Source organism: Parasteatoda tepidariorum, chromosome 4 (genome assembly GCF_043381705.1).
Source record: "Parasteatoda tepidariorum isolate YZ-2023 chromosome 4, CAS_Ptep_4.0, whole genome shotgun sequence".
Lineage (NCBI taxonomy): Eukaryota > Metazoa > Arthropoda > Arachnida > Araneae > Theridiidae > Parasteatoda > Parasteatoda tepidariorum.
The window spans coordinates 55,772,850-55,800,203 of NC_092207.1; the positions used below are offsets into that span (position 1 = coordinate 55,772,850).

At 28.3% G+C, this 27,354-nt stretch overlaps 2 protein-coding genes across 4 annotated transcripts; one reads left to right on the top strand and one right to left on the bottom strand.

Annotated features, from left to right (window-relative positions):
- Positions 1-1,927: 1,927 nt before the first annotated feature.
- Positions 1,928-7,096, top strand: LOC107449011 (adaptor protein complex 2, mu subunit). Of its 3 annotated transcripts, none has more exons than XM_016064403.3 (2): positions 1,928-2,442; positions 5,344-7,096. In XM_016064403.3, the coding sequence occupies exon 2, from the start codon at positions 5,362-5,364 to the stop codon at positions 6,667-6,669; it is 1,308 nt and encodes a 435-aa protein (XP_015919889.1). In that variant the 5' UTR covers positions 1,928-2,442; positions 5,344-5,361; the 3' UTR covers positions 6,670-7,096. The 3 variants fall into 3 exon arrangements, with proteins under 3 accessions (XP_015919889.1, XP_015919890.1, XP_071035978.1); XM_016064404.3 differs by having other exon boundaries at positions 2,436-2,741; XM_071179877.1 differs by lacking the exon at positions 1,928-2,442 and adding an exon at positions 3,894-4,000.
- Positions 7,097-13,710: 6,614 nt separating this feature from the next.
- On the bottom strand, positions 13,711-22,520 carry LOC107449019 (glutathione S-transferase kappa 1). The gene is made up of 8 exons (XM_016064411.3): positions 22,261-22,520; positions 22,035-22,116; positions 20,115-20,215; positions 19,120-19,248; positions 16,574-16,609; positions 16,369-16,485; positions 14,283-14,376; positions 13,711-14,182 (listed from the first exon to the last, which is right to left on the bottom strand). Exons 1-8 carry the CDS (start codon positions 22,330-22,332, stop codon positions 14,130-14,132), a joined length of 684 nt encoding a protein of 227 aa, XP_015919897.1. The 5' UTR covers positions 22,333-22,520; the 3' UTR covers positions 13,711-14,129.
- Between the last annotated feature and the right edge of the window lie 4,834 nt (positions 22,521-27,354).

Genomic DNA, 27,354 nt, shown 5'->3' on the forward strand with positions numbered 1-27,354 from the left:
ATATTTAATGACATGGATATCGAAGCAATTTTAATCCTGATGATGTACCCTAACACCCCTTGAAATTTTCTGCAATATTTAAGCGACGCCCTATTGTATATAACATTTTTAAACTTGTACATTTCGGCAAAAAATAGACTACAAATGTCATTTTAAAAAAAAAATGTAGTTTGCAGAGAGAACCGATTGCAGATTTAAAATAAGCGATACAAAAGTAACTAAAATCTGTTAAAAAATCTCACGTATCAGAAATTAAAAAAAATCAATTGTGAGAAAATATCCCCGCTTGATAGGTAGAAAAAGTTTTGAGAAATAAAAATCACAAACATTTTTCTTTAAATTATCAGACAACTTTTTAAAATGTTTCAAATGGAAATGTTAAAAAAAAAAAGAGAAAAATTGTTGATCCCAATTGAGTTTTAATTGTTTTTAATTCATGATAACACATTTCCTTCCACTTGTTTGTTAAGACAACTTCCTTGATTATTGATCACATCACAAGGTCATGTCACTTCTATCATATCTAAGACTTTTTTATTATCTTTTTCATGCCATTTTTGAGATTTTTCTGACTAGTTCTGAAGCAATGTATCAAACGTTATTTATATTGTTCAATCAATTGTGAACTGAATTTAACCTTCGCGTGTTTTGGATATTCTCTCAGTATATTCTTTTTACTATTCTTTCAGAATAATTTTCTAATACAAATAGAAAACATCATTTATATCCAGGATCGGGGATAGGCCGTAAACATCATCCTGAAATGGACATCATCTTGGATAGCTATTTTGATGCTGATGAGCCCTTCTGGATGGGTTGGGCCATTGGACACTAATGTTCTTTTAGTCAGCAAAAACATTAAAAAAAAGTTTTAAAATAGTTTTGAACACATTTAATAGTAGAAAATTTGTCTCATTAATAAGATATTTTCATTAAGAAATAAATGTATAAAATAAATTTGTTAATTCGCCACACTTTCTGACAAATGTTAAATTAAAAATATCATTTACTTACAGATTCATTCACAAAAGAAAGTTTCAGAGTTGTGTAAAGTATAAAATAGGATTATAGGAATAAATTTAGATGCCTTTTATTCAAAAATTCATTAGCAATTATGCAACATTAATTCCGCTCCGGGGGGCAGATGTTCGGTTTCCTCTAGTTACGTCACTGTAAATGAGCTTCGTATTTGAAAATTAAGATACAAAAATCATACTACGTTCTTTGTTGTTCTTCTGTGTTTCATTGATGACAACAGTATGGTCGAACAAAATAATGTTATGATTTGTTACAATAAATTCAGTATTTTTTGAGAATAGTAAGATATTTGTTATGTCAATCAAAATAGAAATTATTAAAAAAATAAATAAACATAAATTATTTTAGCTATTTTTAAAAAAGTTAAAATTTTTAATGAATTATGTAAAATAAGTTACGGTTTAGCATTTTTAAGAAGTCGAAAATAATTCATTATTTTAAAAGCTCCTTAATCAAGTGCCCAGAACCTTAAATACTCAAACTATGTGCTGTAACACACTTGAATGTATTTATTTATATATTTTCAAGATAAGTGCAATCTTTTGGGTACTAAAAATTCATAATTTGTTTTCAGAAAATTGATGGCCATAACTCTTTTATCAATCCTCTTTGCAGTTCGATTTGTATGCAACGTTGGGAAAAAAATGACTCGAGCAAATGGAAAAAAAATAAAGAAAGAAAGAACTAAGGAGCCATTTACACTGCAAGTGAGAAAAAAATAGCACATGCAAATTCGGAGGTGTGAATGAAAACCTGATTGGTAAATTTTTCGTTAAGTAGTACAGTCACTCGAAAAAATATTTTTTCGAGTGACTGTACTATTCACCAACTCGAATAAGCTATTTTTTCGCATGCGTTGTGAATGGTCTCGAACTCACGCACTTCTATCATTAACTCTTTAATTGCAGCATGAAGTTGCATGACGTTCTCCTGTCCTACAGATTACTAAAATGCTACCAGACTAGTCACTGAAGAACTTCAGAAGCCCCAGATTTTTACATTTTGAATTCCCTTCGCAGGTGAACTAGTTCATAAAATTGAAACAATGTAAAACATTGGGAACAAAAATGCTCAATAATAAAACGAATCTCTTGCGAGAACAAACATGTCGATTTCTGGAATTTTCAAAACTCAAAAATGCTGTTTTTTAGATGCGTGCATATCTGAAACGCATTTGCTGCGAAAAGCTTATAGTAGTAAAATTATCTCGTGGATATTATTTCTTACTCATGATTTTTATCTTTAGGCTACCGCTCTCAATTCTAAATGTCAACATCTTTGACAAAATTTAAATGGCAGCACAGTGCAAGATTGCGGCGAAAGGCAGCGAATAGCTGGTGGGAGGAACCTGCTTGTTAAAATGTGGTTTATTTGATTTTACTCAATTAAATTCTGTTATATGAAGTATGTAATTTCAGTTATTTGTTTTCACGATAATATTTCCTTTAGTTGCAGCACTATTAATTAAATATCATTATATTTATACGTTGAACCTTTGTGCAACTACTGCTGACGTTAAACTTATTCTTTCGCCTTGTTAATCTAAATTGTTAATTAAATACTAGTTGTTCTTTATTTACAAGTTATTAATTACACTTGCACTATTGTATTCTCTCTTACTAGCTTCATATTATATTTTTATATGGTTATAAGCTTTTCAATTTCGTTTCTTTCGGAAATGACATTTGACTAAACAATTCCAGGTTTCCTATAAGTTTAATTTTTTTTTCTCTATAATTTAAGTACTTGCTTGTTTTCTATTTACCTGCGTCTACTTTCATACAACTTTTCAATATTCATATTAGGCTTTGTTTTTATTTAATTTTTTTTATTGTATGCCTTCTTCTGAAATTCGATTAGTTTAACACCCTAGTTTAATGCCCTAGTTTGTTTTTTGCTATTTATTTTTTCCTTTTCCTCCGTTTTTTTTTAATTTTTTATTTAGATTGCATTAACTTAAAGGGTTTTATGAAACATTATTATTTGCGATAGGTTTTCTATTAACATATGTGTATAGTAATCATTTTAAATATATTTGCTGTTTCTTGGGAATGCACAAAATGCATATATTTGTGTTTGCTTCTGTTTTTTTTACTGTCAAAAAAGTTACATCTCGACCCTACTTAAGTGAAATGTAATACAATATTTACGGATATTTTAGGTTTTTATTATTAGGTACCTAATTAATTTGAGAATTGTAATTTAAAAGACTACTGTTCGTTTTTCAAATTGATAATGTTTTTAAAAACTAGAATTTTAGATCCTCGTATTTGTATCTCTTAAATATCATTTTATGAAACAAGTTTAAAAACTAATTATAGTTAAAAATAAAGGCCAAAATTGAAATTCCTTCCACTAATTACATTGTCTGCTTAGCTAAGTATTAAATTGACACAGACATGTTATCAATCAAAAGCTTCTCGTAGAATTAGTATTAAATAAATTTTTAATGTATTTTCTCTTTGTTTAAGGATGCGTAATTAATAATAAAATTTAAGTTTAGTTTACTAATTATTAGTTTTCTGATTTTATTGTTATAATTGCTTAATATAAACTTTACTAATTTTCTAAGAGTTATACTTTTGGCACTTGCACTTTTTGTTGCAAATTAAAATTTTTCAGGGAAATTGTTTGGATAAATTCTTTTAGCATTATATTTTTTTAATTGGGATACTTTATTAGTATGATTGCTAATTATTTATTAATAGTTAGACATTATTTTGTAGTCTGTTACTCCATACCGAATTAGTTAATTGTTCATATTGGTAGCTTTGAATTCTAGTATTATGCTTAATGTCTTTTGATAATTCATATTTGCTTTATAAAATTTTAACAATCTTATCTCTGTAGTTTTGAAGTTTCCCAATTTATTTCTGATATATGCCTTCAAGAGAAAAATGGAATTCTCATCATTCTTGATTCTTCATTAATTTTGTTTAAAGTCTTTTTAGATTTTAATTGAGTGAGTTTTTTTTAAATAAATAATTTAGATTTGTTAGAATTGCATTTTTTTTTCATCGCCAATCTGTTCATTTCAAAATTAGATTTTATAAATATGCTGTGTAATTTAAGTTTTTCTTATCTGCAAATGCTTTCTATTTACTATTCTTTGCTTGCCTCAATCACATTACCTCTTATATATTTAATTTCAGCTCTATCAAACTGAAAGCTAACTAAATTTTGAAAATATAAAGTTTTAAAATTATTTTATTTTTGATTTTTTATTTGTTGCAGAATGATTCAGTGGCGAATGAGTGCATTAATTAAAGAAACCATATTTAATAACAAACAAATTTAATAAAAATATAATGCGAATTGGGGCTTTCTAATAAGCTATCCAGTTCAATCCATTGCCTGCCACAAAAGTGATTACAGAATTATTGTGAGTGATTACAACGCCCTCTTTTGGTCGAGCAATAATTCGTTTACTATTATAACTCCAAGAGTAAATTAAAACTATATTTTAAAAAGTAACTTGTTCATTCAAACGTCATTTCTAGTGAAAAAATTATCAGTATAATTGAAAAAAAATTTTTTTTTTTGTTAAAAATAGTTTAAAAGTATTTCTTTTTAGAATTTTTGAAAGGATATTTTCATCTATTAAGTTTATGTACATGTGTTTTCTATATTAATTAGTAAAATGCATTTAATAGAATTTTGAATACCTGAATTTGTAAATATTTTACTTATGCATTTTAGTTTTTATAAACTCAAAGTGGCCTCATAATTGTAAATATTTTTTTTAATCAAAAATTTTATAGTATGTTCTAAAATTTAATGCATGGGTTCAACAAAAGTCTACATTTTTTATATTTATTCTACCCTGCTAAAAAGAAAAAAATCTTGAAATGCTTCCTTTAATTAGTGTAAGAGGAGGTTTTAACCTTATAATATGTTTGCTACCAATCTCCTTTTAATGCGGAATGACTTTCTAGTGACTACCATACATTTTAGTGAAATCTGCACTGCAGTAATAATTTTAAATGTAATAAAAAATGTAAAACATGTTGTACGTTTCATAAATCTATCACTTCAATTTGGTAATATCCACTGCTCTCACTTAAAAAATTTTAAATGCATGAGAAATTTTAAAATATCTTAATGTAAAAAAAAAATAATGCAGTGGTTATCTGAAAAAAAAAATTATCAGATTTTACTATAATAATTTTTCTTATGACTAATTCAGAAATTTTTAAACTCCAATCATATCTATGGTTTTACTTAGTATTTAAAATTTTCTTTAACTCTTAAAGTAAATTAGACTGTGCACAATGTATTTTTTAAATTACTTTGTTTGTATTTCAGGTCGGATATAACAGAAACATGATTGGAGGGTTATTTATTTACAACCATAAAGGAGAGGTGCTAGTATCTAGAGTTTTTAGAGATGACATAGGAAGAAATGCTGTGGATGCATTCCGTGTGAATGTCATTCACGCTAGACAACAAGTACGTAGTCCAGTCACCAACATAGCTCGCACCAGTTTTTTCCACATTAAACGAAGCAACATCTGGTTGGCTGCTGTAACTAAGCAAAATGTCAATGCAGCTATGGTATTTGAATTCCTTCTTAAAATGGTAGAAGTAATGCAGTCTTACTTTGGAAAAATAAGTGAAGAGAATGTAAAGAATAATTTTGTCTTAATTTATGAGCTTCTTGATGAAATATTAGATTTTGGATATCCACAGAATACAGATACCGGGATTCTGAAGACCTTTATTACCCAGCAAGGAGTAAAATCTCAAACCAAGGAGGAACAGACCCAGATTACAACTCAAGTCACTGGTCAGATCGGATGGCGTCGCGAGGGAATTAAGTACCGGAGAAACGAGTTGTTCCTGGATGTTTTGGAGTATGTCAACCTGTTAATGTCTCCTCAGGGTCAAGTTTTGAGCGCTCACGTTGCTGGAAGAGTTGTAATGAAGTCTTACCTTTCCGGTATGCCTGAATGTAAATTTGGAATCAATGACAAAATCACCATGGAAAGCAAAGGCAAATCTACCACACTGGATGACCCAAGTCGCAGCACGGGTAAAACATCGATTGCAATTGACGATTGCCAGTTCCACCAATGTGTCAAACTGAGCAAGTTCGAGAGTGAGCATAGCATCAGTTTTATTCCTCCAGATGGAGAATTCGAACTGATGCGTTACAGAATCACAAAGGATATTAGTTTCCCCTTTCGTATTATACCCCTCGTTAGAGAAGTAGGCCGTACCAAGATGGAAGTCAAAGTTGTCTTAAAATCTAATTTTAAATCTTCTCTCATTGGACAGAAAATCGAAGTCCGCATTCCTACCCCTTTAAATACTAGTGGTGTTCAACTCATCTGCATGAAGGGCAAAGCTAAGTACAAAGCCAGTGAGAATGCTATTGTATGGAAAATCAAGCGTATGGCAGGTATGAAAGAAACCCAGTTGAGTGCTGAAATTGAGCTTTTGCAAACCGATACTAAAAAGAAGTGGAATCGTCCTCCTATATCAATGAATTTCGAAGTACCTTTTGCTCCATCTGGCTTGAAAGTTCGTTACTTGAAAGTGTTTGAACCAAAACTTAACTATAGTGATCATGACGTTATTAAATGGGTTCGTTACATCGGAAGGAGTGGCCTATATGAAACCCGTTGCTAATATTTAAATGAATATTGCATGCTTTTTGAATGTATGTTTAGCTTGTATGTTCCCAAGAGGAAAGTCGATATTTATGGTAAAAAATTGTTAACTCTCTGATGTACTCTAAGCAAAATTTATTCTAAATGGTGTAACCTTTTGTTATTACTAAAATATTCTCATCTTGTTGAATGTAAGCACACAGTATTTTAGTGTTAGCTTCACTGTTATAGCAATAAATCATGAAGTATTAAGTGTTCATCTATATTTTATCTTCATTTATTTATAAAAAAAAAATTGTTTTATATTCAAAATTGTCTTATTTCCTTGTTATACTTTCAAAACTTTATACCTATTAATTTCTTGTTTTATCAGGAGATTGTGCATTATGTATTTTACATTTCTGATTTTGATATCGAAATAAAATTTGAATATTGAGGCCTCCTTATTTGCTGTCTCTTTTTTTTTTCACTTTTATCTGAGTTAATGCGGACAGGTATATTGTAAGTTTTTACTGTCTTATTTAAGCTAAGTGTTTCCTATCAAAAACATAGTTTTTTTTTTTAGATCTCCTAACAGAAATATATGTTTCAACTTAGTTTTCCATTTTTATTGGTTTGAAAACCATGTTGTATGATCCAGTTTTCCGACATTAATTTTTATATTTTTTTTTGGAGGCACAAGAGTAAGCAAACAATTTTTTTTAGTACATTTATTTTAAGTAGATATAATTTTTTGTAAAAAATTTATTATGCCAAGAAACAATTGCTTCAAGGCAATGGTCTGGTGAGAAGCGGCAGACAGGTGGCTTAGATTTATAGTGTAAATATTAAAAATTATTTTGAAATATTTGATAAAATATGGTTAAAAAGAATTAGTAGCTAATTTTAAGAAATCAGTTTATATAATAGAATTGAGCAAGCAAGAGAATTTCTAGTTAAAGTAAATTGCAAATTTTGATTTTTAGTTCTTAATAACCTTCGTCCTTGTCCAAATATATATTTGACCATAAAAATTATGTAGGATGTTTATCTGATGGTTGTGCCCATAAAATTTTCAAATAGATATTGAATTTTCCAACTTTAGAAAAAAAATAGAGACTGGAATACTGATTTAAGACTATCTCTTTGATGTCCATGAAACTCTAGAGAATTCAAAGTGTACCTTATCTTGTTGCTTAACAAATGTAAAGAAAATAGGCAATTTTCTATGCCAATGATTAAGAAATATGAACAGTTAAGTTAGGAATATTTAGGAGGATAATTTATTTAAAAATTATACAATGAGGCATATAAAAAGAAATGCATAACATAAAACTATTAAAATTGAGTTTTGAATGGAATTGTGTATAAACACTACTAATTAAATTTGTTCAGTAATAACTGAAAATATTTACTAAGTTCTTTTATTTAGGCAATTTAATTATTTATTACAATAAATAGGAAATTGGAAGCAAACATATATTATGAATTCTCTAGCTAGAATTATTTTGGAGACTTGAATACCATTTACTAGAGTTAAATAGCGTTCTTTTTAAAAAAACATTATTCTAAAAGTGTACTACATATTTGAAATAAAATATATAATAAATCAAACCTTTTCTTCGAGTTATTGGCAACTTGGTTTAATAAATAAAACCTTTTTAGGTAATTCAATTATCTCTTCTGCTCTGTGTAGTTGTTGATACCCTTATTAAAAAAAAAAATCAAGATTTCTTTAAAATGTTCAGATTTTCTTTCAATAAATATTTAAGCCTGTGATCGAACAGCAACATGTAATTTTTACAAGAATACAAATGCTGTTTTTTTTTTTTTTTGCTCTTTTATTAAACACCATTTGGTTCGAATACCTTAAGAAGGACAGGTGCACTGATCCTATATTAATTCAATATTTCAGTATTAATAATTAAAAGAAATTTCTGAAAAATTGAAACTTAAAAATTTTGGGACCTTCTAGGCAAACAAATGCTGATGAAGTTTGAATTTGGTTTGTACTAGATTAATGTTTGGATCTTCGATATCTTGAACTCAAAAGAAGAAACTAAAAATGTCAGGTAATTCTAATACTTTTTTTTTTAGCAATATAGTTATAATAACTATCGACATTTTAAAAGCTGTATAACATATTTCATGTAACTTCAGTTGTTTTAACCATAGATAACGTCTTTACTATATATTTTGCTAAAATTCTGTTATGCCATCTTTCTTTTCTTATGCTGTATAACCTCTTTTAACAATACTGATTCTTTCCTATCACCACATAATGTCCACAGTAACTAATTCCTCTTAAATGTTTATTTCTTTGGGATTGATTATATTAAGTTTTATTATTTTTGTGGGCGTCCAATCTTATCTGAGCTATTGCTTTTCCATACACCTGAAAATTTGAATTATTAGTAGCCAGTGGCCTGTTGACTAATAATTTATGAGCAACTTTTTTCTCGAACCTAATAAGTCTGTGACTGATACCAATAGGTTTTTTTCAATGATAACCAAATTTTTTTAAAAAATTAAATTAAAATTCATATTAGAAATAATTTACGCCTATAAAAAGCTAATCCAGCAATAAAAAATATATATATAGGTGAAAAAATAAAATGAAACATACAGACTTCAAAGAACTTTATTTAAAAATATTTGGGAAGGCAAAATACATTTAATGTATGAATTACAACTCTGAAATATGTAAATTTTTAAAGAACTTTCCTTCCATATGAATCTTACCACCACAAATTGATGGATTCTGAAGGATCAAAATTTTGAATGGAAATATTGAACATCTTAATGAAAATTGTGTTTTCAGGAGTCTCTTTCTCCATTGAAGTACTTTTATTATTAAACGATTTTCAAAAAAAAAAAAAAAAAAAAAAAAAAAAAAAAAAAAAAAAAAAAATCAGAGTGGAAAAAGTTACCAGTTGTTTATTTAATTTAAACTGCCATGTTTTTTGTTGACTTGCCACATAACGGGTAACCAGTGGTTATTTTCAGGATTACTTTTCGTTTCTTATCTATGCACCCATATCTTATTTGCCTAATGGATGATTCAGGCAACTTATTTTTAAAAATGGTGATCTCTTCATTAAGGCTTTGAGAAATGGTTCATAAAATTATTCAAAAAAAGTCTTTAAGAATTGGAATACAAGAAATCATCTTAAATTATTGAGAAATAAAGGGGGGGGGGTGAACTATTTTCGGTGCTCTAAAATATTTTGTGAAAGTTTACTAAGAAATGTATTTAGGCTAAAAGAGGCTTCATTTATTATCAGCTTCACAAATGTGGAAAGAATGAACCTTTTTCGTGATTATAAAAAAGTTCATGATATCCATGTTAGACTGCAATGGGATTTTAAAAAAAATTTCATTCCATTTGGGAGTTATTGGTATATTAATTACCCTTTTTATGCCTGTGTTTTCTTTTAAGCAAAAGCTTTTGCTTTATTTTTTCAGAAATTTTGCTTTCAACAATCGTTATATTTTATATATCAATAAGATTCTCTGCAATTGAAAAATGTTTTTTTTTTCTTTCCTCATTTGGTAAACCTTTGAAAACTTTTCAGGGGTTAATATATTAAGAGTAAAGTCTACCTTGATTATGAATTCTTTTAATTATAGATGTATAAATTAGATAAAATTTTTCACAAGCTCTAGTAACAAACTTAATTGAATATTTGACATATTATTTAGTCAGTGCTAATTAAAAAGAATAGTGGGTGATGTTAAATGTCATGCATCAAAATGTGTTATGTCGCCATGATAGTTTGCCAATTTGGCGAACGCTTCTTAATGTTTGTGTTCGTAGAGGATGTACTATACTGAGCATCCTCTCCTAATAAATAATTTATAATATTAAAAATATATCTTATTTCAATTTGTTTTGTTTGTTCTATGGTGAACGCCCTTTATTAAAACCAATCGTTAAATTTACAGTCCATTTATATCGTCAGAAACAGGTGATAAAACAATTAAGAAATTTTTTAATAATCAATTATCGATTCTGAATGTGCTGGTAATATTTTAATATCATAATAAGGTTGACAGCATTTATTGCATATGTGCAGAAATGATTAAATAAAAATAGTATGTTATTTTTTACATAGAAAGTCCTAACTCATTACAAGAGTGATTTTTTGGGAGTAGCAAGCAAACATCAGCATTTAAATATATTGGAAAAAATGTCTAAAATATGTATATTTCTGAGAAGACTTTTTTTTTGGCAAAAGGAAACCAAGGCATTAAGATGGTTGTTAAACAAATTAAAAGAATATAAGTTTTTATTAATTCTAAATTTTTCTGCTAATTCGACTATTCGGTATTTCACATAATAGCCTAAATAATTAAATATGTGAAACTAAAAAAATCAGAGAATTAAATTTTTAAAATACGTTCTTCAATTCAAATTCATAAAAAGAGATTTTTTTTTTAAAGAGCAAGTTAGAAAGCTATGGGACAAGGAAATGCAACACTATTTAATATTTTCAATTTTTGCTTAAAATGTTTGATTAAATAATTATTTATCTCTTTTTTAGTATGCTTATAATTAAATTTTTTAATTAATTTTTAATAACTTACACAAAATTTTATAAGACAGTATATATTTTTGTAATTAGTTATCTTTGTGAAAAGTGGTTCCTTGTTAACCAAGATTATGAGTAATGGAAAATGCTTCATTAGATCCAGTTTAAGATTTTTGAACTAAGAATATGTTGTTCAAAAGTTGTGCTATTCTTTCCAGGAAAGAAAATATTTGTTCTGTTTTTTTAAAAAATCGATTTGCAATAAAAGATTTCTCTTTAAATATATTCTTTAGTAATGAAATTAATTTTTTTCTTCTTCTCCATTTGTGCTCCGCTGTAGCAAGCAGAGTTTCTAACTGACACAATCAATTTATTTTTTACTTTCTTAAAAATTTTCATGAAAGAAATAAGGATAAGTTTATATTAATTACATAAAATATGATTTTTTTTGTGCTAAATAATTAGTAAAATATCTTAGAAAATTTGTGTAGATAAATGAAGTTAAGTTTGGAAAGTAATACTTTATTATATATAGTGAGAACTAAATAATTTTTAAACAATTTCTTGGAATAGAATCACACATCGTCTAATGTTCAAAATTTTCAACTGTTCGTCTTTAATTATTTCTATACCAATATATTACAATTAGTAACATTACAAAAATAAAAATACAATTCAAATATTCTCATGGTATTCTTTTCTGTTTGATTCTTAAAATTTGAAAAGGAAAATAGTTTTAATTGTAACAGCTATTAGTGTACTTTTTTGTGTTTGAGTCCATAACTTGTAATTTTTTCCACTTTACTCATTGTAATTAAATTATTCATATTTTTTACTTATTATATTGATGTTGCTAAGATTAGTTCAAAAAGATAAGAGATAAATTTTTGCAATACAAAAAATTGGAGGGCTTACAGTTACAGTGGCAGATATAAAAGATGCCAGTTCACAAAGTGTATAATTTGTAGATGATACACATTTAGTTATTAAAACATTGTATAATAATGAACGTATATTTTGAGTTTAGGATAACTTATTAAGAATATTTCTGTAAAGTTTCATCAAGAGATTAGTTATGATCTGCTCTAAAGTAGTAAGAAAACAAATTGAGGTGATCTAGTTAATCATCTAGTGCAGTATTTCTAGAGACTAAATGTATATAAGCATTGAAATTACATTGCTGAATTTTCAAAAGTAAAAGCATTTATATATTCAAATAAGCATTTCAATAACATAAGTTTTTATGTCCCTGATCTGACTTTTTTTCAAAAATTGTTTTAACAAAACTAAGAAAATTAAACTCATATAAAAATAAATATTGTCTTGTTTTCACATTAAAGGTCTGACAAAAAGGAAAAAAAAAAAGAGGGGGATTTTGACATAAACTGTCAAAACTACAAACTAAGAAAACTTTTGACCTGCCATTACGACTCCACTCAGAAGAGAATAGGCAATGGCAGATGGGAAAATTTTTTCACCTTCTATGTCTCTACAATTTTCTTCCTTTTTTAAAATTATAACTTGAGAAATTGTATTGACTCTCAGTCCTTTTCTCAATTTTTTGTCGCTGTATAAATCACCTACAATTTTACACAACATTTTCAGAAGCCACTATTTTTAAATTTTTCTTCATATAAAATGCACATATTAAAGCATTGTCCTAATAGCATAAGTTGAAAAATTATATAAATTTGAAAGAAAGTGATTTTTGCATTGGCAAGCATGTTCATGAAATAAGTGTCTTTTTGCAAAAATAAAAATTTATCTAAAGTTGATAGCTATATTTACATAGATAGTCTCTTTTTCTCTTTGGCCAGGATAACCTGGTTGGTAGTGTGTTGGGCTCATGTCCAAGAGATTGTGGGTTTGATCCTTGCCGACCGAAGGCTCCAGGTGTAGTAAATGGTAACTGGTGCACGTTAAATCTGTTGGCCTCTATGTTCCCATAACAAATCATACCTCTGGGGGTACTGAAGAGGAGATTGATCATTCTCTGGTTCAGGTCAAAATTACGATCTGTGGATGTATGAATGGGCCCGCCCTATAAATGGTTTGTGAGGCATGTGTGGCTGAAGTCGTATTCCTGGCTATAGATAGTGCCACTGAGAAACAAGAAACGCACAATTTGCCTTAAATTTGCTTGGTTTTACCAAGCAATCTTGCTGATATTGGCAAGTGGCATTAGAAAGAACAACAACATAGCTAGTCCAGCCATGTTTTAAACACAAGTACTTGTTTGATAATTGAGATGAAAAATGCAAACTAAGAAAAAATATTTTTTCTTAATTTATAGAAAAATCAGATTTTAAATTTTTTTTACCCATAACTCATATAAACAGTTAAATTAATAAATAGTAAATTTAGTAATTTAACTACTTTAAAAGTCTTATGCATTGTTTTAGAGAATTACATAATTAATACGATTACCTAGTGTTGTGAAATGATAATAAGCTACTAATAATATTGTATGTTAGACATCTATAATATTGTATGTTAGACATCTGTTTTAAAGGGTAAATTAAATATATCTTGAATCTGAAGAGACTAACTCTAGTAAATAGAAAAATTTATTTACCAAATATTTTAAACAAACTTGGAAAAAAAAATTAAAATCCAGTTATCAAAAAAGATAAATATTTTACTTATCAAAATATTTACATAGGGTAATCATATACAAGCAAAGTGAATAACAAATATACGAAGTATATACAAATTGATGCATCAACGATTCATTGAACTAAATTTTCAACAATACCTATTAATTAAAAAACTTCTCATCTACTGAAACTCAAATTATTAAAATAATAATACATGTTGCATACACTTTATAATTACATGCTGCATTTATAAATCCAATAAGGACTGATATGTAAATAACAAGATTAAATTTAAAATAATGGTTAAAAGATCCTTATCTTTTAACAATAGTAAATATTTGGTATTACTATCATTCATTTCAAAAATTGTTTCAAAGCTTAGAAGAGGATACACTAGCTGGAGCAGGTCCAAGCCATTTTTCCCCTGCAAATAAAAACATACACATTTAGTTTTCAGTAAAAAAAAAATTGCACCATCATGCCAAAATGAGCAGAGTAGGGGGAAAAAAAGTAGAAAAAGTTACCTAATACAGAAGCAAGAAGTTCAAATCTATCACTTCCAAAAAATACTTCCGGTGTACCATTTACATGGGCTACAATCATGGGGGCTCCAAATGCCTAAAACAAAAATTATAAAACACTAAAGAATAAATAAAAAATTTGTTTTACTCACTATATATATATAGAATGTATAAAAAGAGCTTCTCAAAGACTTTGTATAATTAACTTCTGAACATGAAGTTTTATAAATATAGTTTCAAATTAAAAAAAAAAAAAAGGAAATTAAGTTACCTTTTTCATAAGGCATGTTGACCCATCAGAGTAAAGCTTAAATTTTTTTTAATATTGATATTGAAATAATGAATATACCCAAATAAAAATAGTAAAAATATAAAAAANCGACACTCTGTCTCAAAAAAAAAAAAAAAAAAAGGAAATTAAGTTACCTTTATCATAAGGCATGTTGACCCATCAGAGTAAAGCTTAAATTTTTTTTAATATTGATATTGAAATAATGAATATACCCAAATAAAAATAGTAAAAATACAAAAAATTTATTCAGGAAAATAACTCAAAATATAATAATTCATGCTACTTTTATGCAAAAAATTAGGTAAAAAAAAGTCAGAAAGGCAATATATCACTATGCATTGTGACTTAAAAACAAGCTTAAGCAAGCTTACATTCTATTACTAGAAATATTTTGAGAAATTGATCTACATATTGAAGGTAGATAATTTAGAAAATAATAATGTAAATATAAATACTGCTTTCACCAATGTTAATGATTTATGAATGCACAACATTTCACAATTTATTCTCATCTGATTGGAATAATCAAATTAAATTTACTTCATATTTAACAAAATATTCAGAAAATTACATTTTTTTTGAGGTTAGGATTTCTGCAGACTAGTAGGATCATTAAGGAAAAAGTTATTTAGTGGTAGCAACAATTATCCTTTTAAGTATATACCTTGGTCTTAAAATTTAAAGTTTTATTTACTATGACAAATGGATAATTTAAACACATGAATATAAGATCTACTTGTTAGGTGATTAAACTGGCAAGTGTTAAGTAGATGAAGTATTTAAAAATTCTTTCTTTAATTATTATTTTACTATTAATCTATAAAAAATTTTCTAACTATACAAGTTGGCAACTATGGGTTTGGATAATATTTTTTAAATTTATTTTATTGACTTAAATGAGGATTTTTTAATTCTCTGAGATTGTAATAAAAATTCCGAATTAATTCTGTAATTTTTAAAAAACTAAGCCACTAAGTCATAAAATTACTTTTTAAAAAAATGAACATTTTTTATATTAGAACCATGGGTAAGTTGAGGTATGGGTTGGGTAAGCTATTTAACAGCATTATATTTATGGGGCATCATTAAATATGTATGAAACATACTAATAAAAATATACAAATTCATATAAAGACGTCATACAAAGAATAGTTGTTGAAATCAAATTAAAAAGCTACTAAAGTTAGACATCAGACTTTTTTTATTTTGTTTTAAAGAATACTTTGAAGTACATTACAATAAGAAATGATTTGTGGAAATAATGTAACATTTCATATGTAATAAGACAAAATTTAACAAAAAAAAATTAATAATTGTTATAGTTGTAGATGAAGGAATTCAATCTTTTATTATATTTATCAACTTACTAGTTTATTACAATTGTTTTAGAATTTAGTGTACAATATTTTTGTGTGTTTAAAATATGATAAAATATTGAAAAAGTAAATGATTAGAGAAAAACTATTTTAATAGGAAGTAAGAAAAATAAAATTAATTAAAATCTAATTTAAAAAACTATTTTAACCCGGTTTTAATTTAATGCAAGGGACAATTTAGGTAAGTAAAATAACATGAAAAGGACAAAAGAGGTTTTTAACTTCTTACTATTACTACTTGTTATGAATTTTATTATTTTCACTATTATTTTATTATTGGTTAGTTTTTTTTAGAGTTTTGAAAAAATTAAACATATGCAAACAGTAATAATTTTTTTAAAATTCTAATACAAAATTAAGTTTAATGACGGAATACACAGTAAAACAAAAATAAACATTTAGCACAGGAAGTAATACATACTCCGTAATTTAAGGCTTCATCAGTGTAGTCTTTTAATCTATCTTTTACTAGAGAACTATTCACGGTATTCAAAGCTTTTTCAAGAACTGCAGGATCCATTTTAATTGAAATTCCAGCCTTAAATTTAAATATATATATATATATATATAATTATCTGCTTTCCAATTGAAAATCTATGACAAATTTTAAATGCTGTAACACGTACCTCTCTGAAGCTTTGTAGTTCTTGAATATCTTTATGCTGTAAAAACAGAAAGATGTCATTATGACAGTAATATTAAACCAATTTAACATATTAACTTTGAAATGTATTACTGAAAGAATTTTTGCTTATTATTTCTACAGAAATGAAAAATCATAAAATATGGGCAATATTATAATGCCGTCAAACTTATTATAATAACAGGCATGGTAAAACTTTAATTATCTGAATAATAGGAAAAGGACCTACTTAGGATAACTGAAATATTTAGCTTACATAGGTAACAATGGTTTTTAAAATCTATTTTCATCAATGAATATTGAAAATTGAATTTTTTAATTATTTTGAGCTTTTTAATAGTACTGCAGTGGAGTATTAAAATTTAATTTAAAAATGAACATTTAATATATAATTTTTAGCCAAAACAGTATATCATTTTTAATTCTTTGCAGGATAAAAGATTTACAGGGAAAAAAAACATGCTAATAAATTATTAAAAGGAATGAGTAAAGAAAAATAAATAAAAAAAAGCCTGTACCTGGTAGAACTTGCAGAGTTAATTTGCAGCACTACTTATGTAAATTTCATAGACAGACAAAGACTATTTTTACAAATATTTGGTTTAATCTAACGTGTATATAACAAAATTCACAAATAAATATGGATGATTCTACAAATTTGAGATAATTTGAAATTATAAAATTTCATGAAAAATTTTTTTGTTCAAAAATTAAAAAAATAAATAAATAAATTACTAAAATATTTCTGTGTTAGTTAATAATAATATATTATCAGCAGAGTTTAAAAGTTTTTATCTTAATTCTATATTTGTATTTTTCAAATGCATTTGAATAAAAAAAAAGCATGCAACATTCGAGAAATCTGAGTTTNAAAAAAAAAAAATTACTAAAATATTTTTGTGTTAGTTAATAATAATATATTATTAGCAGAGTTTAAAAGTTTTTATCTTAATTCTATATTTGTATTTTTCAAATGCATTTGAATAAAAAAAAAAGCATGCAACATTCGAGAAATCTGAGTTTCAAGGCAAAAATTACATTTATTACAGTACGTACTACTGCAATAAGATGACAGATAAAATTTTTCTTTGTTTTCAGCCAGCGATATCTAAATTTATCTAGGCATGTTTACTGCTAAAAACTTGGTTTAGAAAAGTTATCAACAAGTATTATAAAAATTAAATTATATTTTACCTTCTTTTTCTAAGTCCTGTTATCAATAATGGCTAAATACACAAATGATTTGAAAATAAAATGAATCTTAAAAGGTAACCACAAAATCATCCAAGAACAGAACAATAAGTTAGTAAGCATGTTTTTTAACAATGTTGTCACGGAAATGTTTCTATTTTAAAAACATATTTGTACTTTTCAACTATGCAGATGCAGAAAATTCATGGCACAAATTCCACATCTGTGATAAAGTCAGGGCCATAGATAGAATTACTTTTAAAGGGGAGGGGGGTTCTGTTAGACCTAATTATACTTCTACAAATAATAAAAAAACTTAAGATCGAGGAAATTAAAACAATCAATATAACAGAATGGCTATTTGTAAATTGATAGGTAGTTATACATAAAAATATATTTATAATTAAAAAATAATTTATTTTTAACGCAAATAAATTTAATGACACTGAAAATAATTGTAAAGAATTTTGTTTGACCAATAGACCTGTAATGTAAATTTTAATAAAATCTATTTAAATGTTAAAACTTTAATAGATCAATTATCAATAAACTGCAATTTTTTAAACAAAATTCTTCATGTCCATACTTTGTTTTAAAATTTTGCTTTGCTGATATTGAAATATGCTTACAATAAATGCAAAAATAAAAATTTTAAGTTCTGAAATTTCATACTATTCCAGGTTAAATGAATGTAAAAATATTCAGTAAGAATGAAACAAAATACAGCATACTGTAAGACACTAAGCATATTTTTTAAAAAAATTTCCAATGGCAAGGCAAAAATAAACGAACAGGATAAAATGCCAAAGTTGTAGACCACTTTGCCGTTACTGGAACATTGCCCAGGGTGCACCACGAGGAGTAAGGCCCAGTGTGCACCACTGAGCATAGTAAAAATTTGTTGATGCAAAAGTAATGCATATCCTGAATAAATGATTTTTAAGAAAATTTCAGAGCCATATGAAACTTTTAACTAGATAATTATTTAAACTTGCACCAATAATTTTAGTATGCTTAATTTTTAAAGAAATTTTACNTAGGGTTTGGGTACAATAGACCTCTGGTCGATGTGCCCTGCTCGTCAGAGCTGCCCAACCTCTAAGTCTAAGTCTAAGGCCCAGTGTGCACCACTGAGCATAGTACAAATTTGTTGATGCAAAAGTAATGCGTATCCTGAATAAATAATTTTTAAGAAAATTTCAGAGCCATATGAAACTTTTAACTAGATAATTATTTGAACTTGCACCAATAATTTTAGTATGCTTAATTTTTAAAGAAATTTTACATTGATATTCCAATTTACAGAAAAAAAAACATTATAATAAAACATTTACTTACATCTTTATACAAACGAAGCCACAAAGCTCGGGTTATGTTTTCGAGGTCTGTTGGGCTTACGCAATCTACAGCTGTCACAAACCTCATGACACTAAGAGTTCCATGTTTGAAAATTATATCCATTAAATTCTGAAAGGGATAAATAATAGTAAAACAACATTTAAAGTACAAGGTATCCTAATGAAAAGAGCATATTTGAAATCTAAATATATTTTAATTTCAATTAAAAATTAAGATTTCAATTAATATATGCTATAATTAAAATGCTTACATTTCAATTAAAAAAAATTGCAATTGTGCAAGAAAAACACAACTAATAAATATGTTACTTTTAGTTGCAGTTTTTAAGCTGAAAGTTAATAAGACAGAGGAAATTAGAATACTTGTGCCTTATTTTAATAACAGCAATTTTATAAATATATATTTTCATATCAATAAGCATATTTTAAATCGCACATATTCAACCTAATGCCCTTAATTTACTATAATACTTAATTTATCAATTGCTAACTAAAATATGTACTCAAGTGCTTGCATGTAATAGAAACAAACCTTTAGCTTCCTCTTTTAGTGGATAAAACATTTGTATGGGTAAAAGTGACTGCTTTATTTAAAAGCTTTATTCATGATCTACTACTTTTCATAGTACATTTGAACATTTTTTAACCCTTAAATGCATAATGGTGTAGAATTGTATTATAAATTTCAAACCATTGTATTATAAATTTCAAACCATTACGTAGCAACCTTTGCACAGTCATTTTTTTTTAAATTCTAATTTTACCTAAATATTTTTACAGTTTCCAAATGCATCTAGAATCTTTGAGTGCTCATTTCTTTATCTGTGACAATTTTCATTGTTATCATGCTATCTGAGTACAAATCCATTTTGGCACTAACATAAAAAGTATTTAGGTCTCTTAAAAAAAATATTTAGAAGGAAAAAACAAACAAAAAAAAAAAAAAAAACAGGAAATCCATTGTAAATTACTCACACTTGGCAAGAACAAAGGTACTTGGAAATATTTTTGAAGTCTTTTTAAATCTTTAGCCATATAAATTCCTTTACTAGGGACAACAGCAGGTGGTTTATTGCCTAAAAGAAATATGGAACTAGTTATAACAAGAAAGGATGTCATGCTAAAAAATGTCAACACTGAATTTTTTGATTAATTAACACGCTCTAGAATTTCTAAGCAGAATTTTCAGAAATTAATAGATCACTGATTGCAAAATGTATCTTATGCAAATGCATCAATAGTTTATTTTTCTTCATTTTATTAGTCTATTTTTAAACCAAAAACAAATATAACAGTTAACTTAGTTTATTATTTTACAATAATCACTGAACACACCTCTAACTTTATCTTGGAGTTATTCATATTTTTACTTATTTTTCACTTCCTTATCATTAATTTTTTTTTGTCTTATCTTTATAAATTTCAGTAACAAAAACATTCTTAATTTAACTTTATATCCATTATTTCGAAACATCAGAAGGGAAATACAGCAATAGTTATGAAAAAGTAGTAATTTTTTCATTTATATTTAACAAAAACTATGTTACATTTAAAAATATTAAACTTTGTTTTGAAAAATTCATTTAAAAAACAAATTGAAAATAGATATTAATTAGAAGACAAAATTTAGACCACTGACTTTTTCTCAAGACTGATTCCAGTCCCATTAGTATAAATCAGATTTACAAACATATATAAAATATTCTGTAAATTATGCATTACATCATCCACTCAAGCAACAGCACGGGCGCAGAGAAAGATTTTTAAAAGGAGAAGTTACACTTAATCACTAGAGTACTGAGTACTCTAGTGATTAAGTGATACACTGATACTTAATGGGTCAGTTGAATATCTAGTAGGAAGGATATTTATAGTTTCATAAAAGTAGGTAGGATATTAATAGTTTTCAATTATTTTTAAGACATAACCATAATTTACCTTGATTACAGTTATTTATACTTCATTACAGCAACTTTTGTAACAACATAAGAGCGACAAAAGAGATATTTCTGAAAACTATTAACTACACAGTAGTTATATTTTAAAATCAAAAATTATAACTATAGTTATACATGTAACACAATATGCTTCTTTTATAATAGCCAGTTTTCAAATTAAAAAAAAAACTTTCAAATGCTAATAAAAATGGGAGTAAGAGTGAATAAATCCAAGATTTATTTTCCGAAAAAGATTAATAAAGATTTGAGCTTAAGATTTTTTAATATATTATTACAACTGATAGATAAAAAAAAAAAGAAAAGAAAAAAATCCTACAGTTTTCAATAAAATTCATAAACATACAATTAACTCAATATTTTGGGTATTTGCCTTGTTGAATACTCAAAACAGAATGCCCAGGTATTACTCCTGAATAAACATCCTGTTTATCCAAATAATTCAACAGATGAAATAATGAAATGGACATATTTCCTAACAGTAAAATGAAATGAAAATTTGCAAATTTGACATAGTATAATACTAAAACTTGAGATAATACCTTCAGCACTTTATAAGAAAATATTACTATTTTGTTGGAAATATATAAGCATGCATGAAGAAAACCTTTTCTCAATTTAATTAATAAAAAAAAGTAGATAAAATTGCTCAGAATTTACAATTGGGGATTAATAAAGTAACAAATACATACATAACTATCTGTCATATATACAAAATAGGAGAGATCTTTTAATGATTAAGACTCGTTGATTCATTTGGTAAATATGTCACAACAGACTAAACTTATTTAAAGCTAAACAGTTTCTAATGCCATTATGGTAGTAAAATAGACTACATAACTTAAGATAATAAAAACAATTGACATCGAACGTAACTAGTCGTACGGTTAAAATAAATATAGCATAGATTTATAGATACAATAGTAGAATATTTGAATACCAGAAGTCTTCATAACACCAGCCAAAAGCATTGGTTTCAATTTCAACTCTATACTCCATAAAGTTTTGTAACGTTGAAGAACCTGTAAATTACAATTTATTTAACATTTCAAGATGAAGAAACAGAATAACACAATATTTTTTGTTTCCAAAAATCAAATTTTTTTTCAAACTGTAAACCACTCTAATAAAAGAATAAGTTTTAACAGAATATAATTACTTCTTACTTCAAAAGCAAGGAAAGAATATGGTGAAACAATATCGTAAAAAAACTCTATAAGTACAGGAGATTTTGCCATTTTTCTTCGAGTTCCTTTAAAGATTATCAGTTTATAATCAAACTTTCATGACAGTTCAAAACTTCCTTTCAAACTCGAAAACAGACGATAAGAAGGAAAACAAAAGAAAAAAAATATAACCAAATTATAGTCAAAGTAATTGCGTGGCAATAGACCAGCTTGTAGCTTTGTATATCCATATATCTAATACAGTCACTCGAAAAAATAGCTGAGCACCGTGACCCTTGCAAAATAAAATTGGAAACGCAAAACGACACAATAAATAGTCTCAAGCCTCGATTCTCACTGCTCTTTGGTCGTGACACCATGTTTGGAAACGTTCTCACTGCCCTCTCGTGAAGCACTCCATTGTGTATGTGAAATGGTCCCCAGAAAGCNGAATATGGTGAAACAATATCGTAAAAAAACTCTATAAGTACAGGAGATTTTGCCATTTTTCTTCGAGTTCCTTTAAAGATTATCAGATTATAATCAAACTTTCATGACAGTTCAAAACTTCCTTTCAAACTCGAAAACAGACGATAAGAAGGAAAACAAAAGAAAAAAAATATAATCAAATTATAGTGAAAGTAATTGCGTGGCAATAGACCAGCTTGTAGCTTTGTATATCCATATATCTAATAGAGCAGAAGTGGTTGGTTTAGGGGCATTTTACAATGCATTATCCGCAGATATGATTGCCGTTCACTGACGAAAAGAACTTGATTGGTGGATTTCATTCTCCAAGGCATTCCCATTATATGTAATTCACGCACCTCCGATTGCTGTAGAGGAAATATTAGAATTTGATTGGTGAAATATATTTTCCGGCGAAAAACTCGCTTATCAGGTTTCCTTATTTTCTCACAGTGAGTGGAAGTGCGGCAGCAGCATGTAATGAGAAGGGTCATTGCTAAAATTTTACAAGTTAAACTGCTTTTTCATTTCAATTAGTTTAAAAATCAAATTTAATTCCATGTTTTAGTAGTTATGGAAGTACTGAAGAAGTATCTTACCGAATGGAGTTGCCGCACTTCCGATCACTACCGGGGAAATATGAGAACCCAATTGCGGGGATATATTTCCGTCCCGTAGTGGACTGATCGTTAAGACACGGTTCCCAACAGATCACCGAAGTCAATCATCACTGGCTGTGGTCAGTGTGCGGTTGGGTGACCACTTGGATCAGTCTGCGTAGGGACCGAGGGTGTGCGGTATTGGTCCTCGTTAAACTGTTCTACCGTAAACTGCTCGACTTCGCGTGCAGGTCGTCGGGCTACCGAAGCAGGGTTGTCATCCCCTCTGCGGAGGTTCAAAATTGTGATGGCATGTCTTCGGATCATTCTCAGGGATGTTTCCCAGAGACCGTCGCCAATAGCCCATTGTGCAGCTCCAGTGCGACGTAAATGAACAAATCAAATCAAATATATTTCCCCCTGAAAATGCAACAATCAGGTTCCATTTTTCTCTCAACTGTGATCAGTACGAATAGTTACGGATCGATAGTGTGGAGCGAAAAAAAAGTTTTCGACAATCGGAAAGCTCTACCTTCCAAAAGTTGTATTTGTATGTGGATTGGTGTATCACTTGTGAATTTTGTCAAAAATTTAAATATTTTTCAAAAATATGCATCCGCAATAGCCTTAAAATTTTGAAAAGTTTCAAAACATAGCAAATTTTTGTAAATTTTTTAAATTTTCAGAAATTGTCATTTAAATACAAATCACCACTCAAAAGTTATGTATTAAATAAAACATTACTTGTAAATTTTTTCGAAATTTTTCAACAATATTTTCATTTCTTGTAATAGTTGTAAAAATTATAAATGGTTAACAAAATTTAAACAATTACAAGCTTCCTAAAACCGGAAGAAATTTAGAAACTTCCGGTGTATCCCTCCACTTATGTTGCTTATGAGGATATGCGCGTGAATAGGCTTAATATTCTAGGAAAGTTTTTATTACTGTGATTTTTGTTCAAATTTCCGCGTGATTTTACCATTTAAAAGAGTTTTCTGTAATTTACAAATTGTAACAGGCTGTGATCCTAAAACAAATTTAGCAAAATTAATATCACAGCATGAAAAAGGTGTAAGGTTAGTTATGCTTTTGAGTGTTATCCCTTATTTGGCTATATCTGTGTAAAATAGCACCGTTTGTTATTTTGTGGGTAGCAAGCTTGCTGAGTCTTCCGAATTCATTTGCTGTTTGTTTCGTTGAAAGTTGGATTGAAAGAACGCGTTACATTGAAAAGACTACAAGTACACTCTATAACAAAAAAAATTCGACGCACCAACAAGGAGTTGTCCGATTAAAACGAAAATTGGTGGATAGGAAGACAATGTACAGAATAGTAAATGATCAAAATTTCAGAACAATTGAATAATTTATTGCAGAGTTACAGTAACAAGTTCAATAAGGTGTTGACCCGCCTCTAGCCTGGATACAAGCTGCCACACGGCGTGGCATAGACCGATAAAGCTCCCGGATGGTCTCTTGCGGTATTTCCTGCCAAATTCGATCCAATTGTCGAACGAGGTCATCAACATTCCGTGCCAGATGCAATCGCCTTCCCATCATATCCCAGACATGCTCGATGGGAGAGAGATCTGGTGATCTGGCAGGCCAAGGAAGAGTTTGACAAGCTTGCAGACAGTTCATAGCAACACGTGCCGTATGTGGTCTGGCATTGTCCTGCTGAAAAACCAGCCCAGGGCGCTGCAAAAGGAACGGTAGCAAAACAGGTCTTAGGATGTCGTCAACGTACCGCTGTGCAGTAAGTGTACCTCTAATGACTACCAAAGGGGTCCGGCTGACACCCAGACCATAATGCCTTGTTGAGGGCCGGTGTGGCGTGCAATAGTGAAGGTAAGATCCCCCCTCTGCCCTGTGCGTCTCCAAACACGTCTTCGATGATCGTCAGGACACAGTTGGAACCAGGATTCGTCGCTAAAGACTATACGTCCCTAGTCGGCATCATTCCAGCCACATCTGTTCAAAACATTCATGCATACGAAATTTCAAAGCAATTGGATGATTGCTTCTAGGTGTGTCGATTTTTTTCGTTATAGAGTGTATAATAATAATGGATGGTGTGATTTTTCAAGACTTTTTAGTTGTAAAAATAAGTCAGCAGTAGTAACCCAGAAGTCTTAAGACGAATTTTAATCCCTATCTCCATCTGAGCTTAGTTTTACACTATCAACCATCCATGAAACTTTAACAAAGAGTGCAAAATTTTAAAGAGATACCTAATTTTTAAAAATTGTCAGAAGAGAATAAAACATTTTGCAAAGTTTGTGTATTTACTGAAATATTACTTATGAATTGTTTAGAATTTTTTCTATTTCATTTTCCTCATGGCTTAGTAACTGACAAAGTAGTTTTTTTAAAATTTTTCTTAATTCATTTTTTTGAAGCTTTTTTCAAATTAATAATACCATTATGAGGCTTATGAAACTACAACCGAAAGTGCTTCACAAAAATAGCATTGATGGCTGATTAACATTTTGTACAAAATCACATTGCAGCATATACTCTCTTATTAAAGGAAGCTAATTCAATTAAGTTGACCTATGGATCCAAGTTTCTTGTGTAAACTCAATGGACTTTGTTCATCGTAGTGAGCTTGCTTTAGAAAATTTCTAAGGGCATAATAACACCAAATTTGGTGGATATTTGCCTAAAGAAACTGCTTGGCTTATATTCTTTAAATATTTTTGATCTGTACTGAGATCAGAAATGCTATGTCCTCTTATTTTTGACGAGTCTTTTTCAATTAGTTGAAACTTATTAGTGAAAGGTGTTCGCAGTTGAATAAACTCTTGCCCATGGGTCGGCAATCTCGGACCGTCCTGACAAATTCATAATATGCCTTAATAATACCAGCCCATTTGAGTGAAACTCGCCTATCATCAAAATGTAGATCTTTTTTAAATCCTTTTAAACTGACAAATAAAGCCTATTTATTTCCATAAATTTTGCTTAGTTCCATCGTAAACAACTACAAAAAGTTTATAAGCGCCATTTGTTTTGCTATTTAAAAAATTCACAATAGCCTCCTTTATATCTGAGACCGAAGAAGTTTACGGAAAGATGTGTCAAAGTTACATAGTTCTTAGTGCTTGAATAATTGATATACATATTGTTTTATTTTAGATCTGCGATGGCAACGAAGACCATCTTTTGCCTTCTTCATGACTAATGATTTGTTTTTTTCTCTATCAAAGTAAATATCTTGAAGTTTAATCTACTATTCTGAGACTTTTTTTTTTCTCAATGCCCACCTGGATAATGACCTAGGTCATACAGGCAACTGAAGGGCAGATTTGTTGGCCACTCTTTCAGGGGCACCATATTAGGTGGGCCAACGTTGCTCCCACAGTAAGGACAGAGAAAGAAGGAACATCCATGCCTTGCCCGGGATTCGAACCCAGGACCTTTCTGATGCAAGGGCAATTCCCTAACACCTACACAGGCCGGTCGGCCTATTCTGAGACTTAATTTTGCAGATTTAATTTCAGATTTCTTTACTTCCTTTGTGCACTCTACATCTCAATAAATGATCGAAGGACATTTGTATTTCATAACTTCCTCTTTTATATTGTATTTTCTTCTTCGTGTTAAGATTCAAATACATAATTCTTCTGTTTAATAGATTCAATTAAATTATCTTGAAATGACACGTATCGCAAATTCGACAGTCAAAAAAGAAAAAAAAATATTTGTGGGAATTCAAATCTTTATAATTTTTTTCTAATTTAAAACTAAAATTTCCTTTTTTTAAAAAACCAATAAAGTTATTTTAAATATTGATTCTGCCTCCCTGTTGAAACTTGGAAGTATTGGAACCTAAGAGTAAAAAAAAAAAAAAAAAAAAAAAAAAAAAAAAAAAAAAAAAAANAAAAAAAAAAAAAAAAAGTAGATAAATTATTAAGAAACGATTTTCATATTTACGAAAGTCATATTTATAATACTAACTGCAGGTTTTATGATATTAGAATCGTATGATCTTCAACAGAATTAGTTAAATAAATTAATTGTT

Coding starts and splice junctions, on each gene's coding strand:
- LOC107449011 (XM_016064403.3), top strand. CDS start 5,362: ATGATTGGAGGGTTATTTATTTACAACCATAAAGGAGAGGTGCTAGTA.
- LOC107449019 (XM_016064411.3), bottom strand. CDS start 22,332: ATGGCAAAATCTCCTGTACTTATAGAGTTTTTTTACGATATTGTTTCA. Junction 20,216..22,034: donor TGGTGTTATGAAGACTTCTG/GTATTCAAATAT, acceptor TATTTCTTTTAG/GCAATAAACCACCTGCTGTT. Junction 19,249..20,114: donor TACCTTTGTTCTTGCCAAGT/GTGAGTAATTTA, acceptor TATCCCTTTCAG/AATTTAATGGATATAATTTT.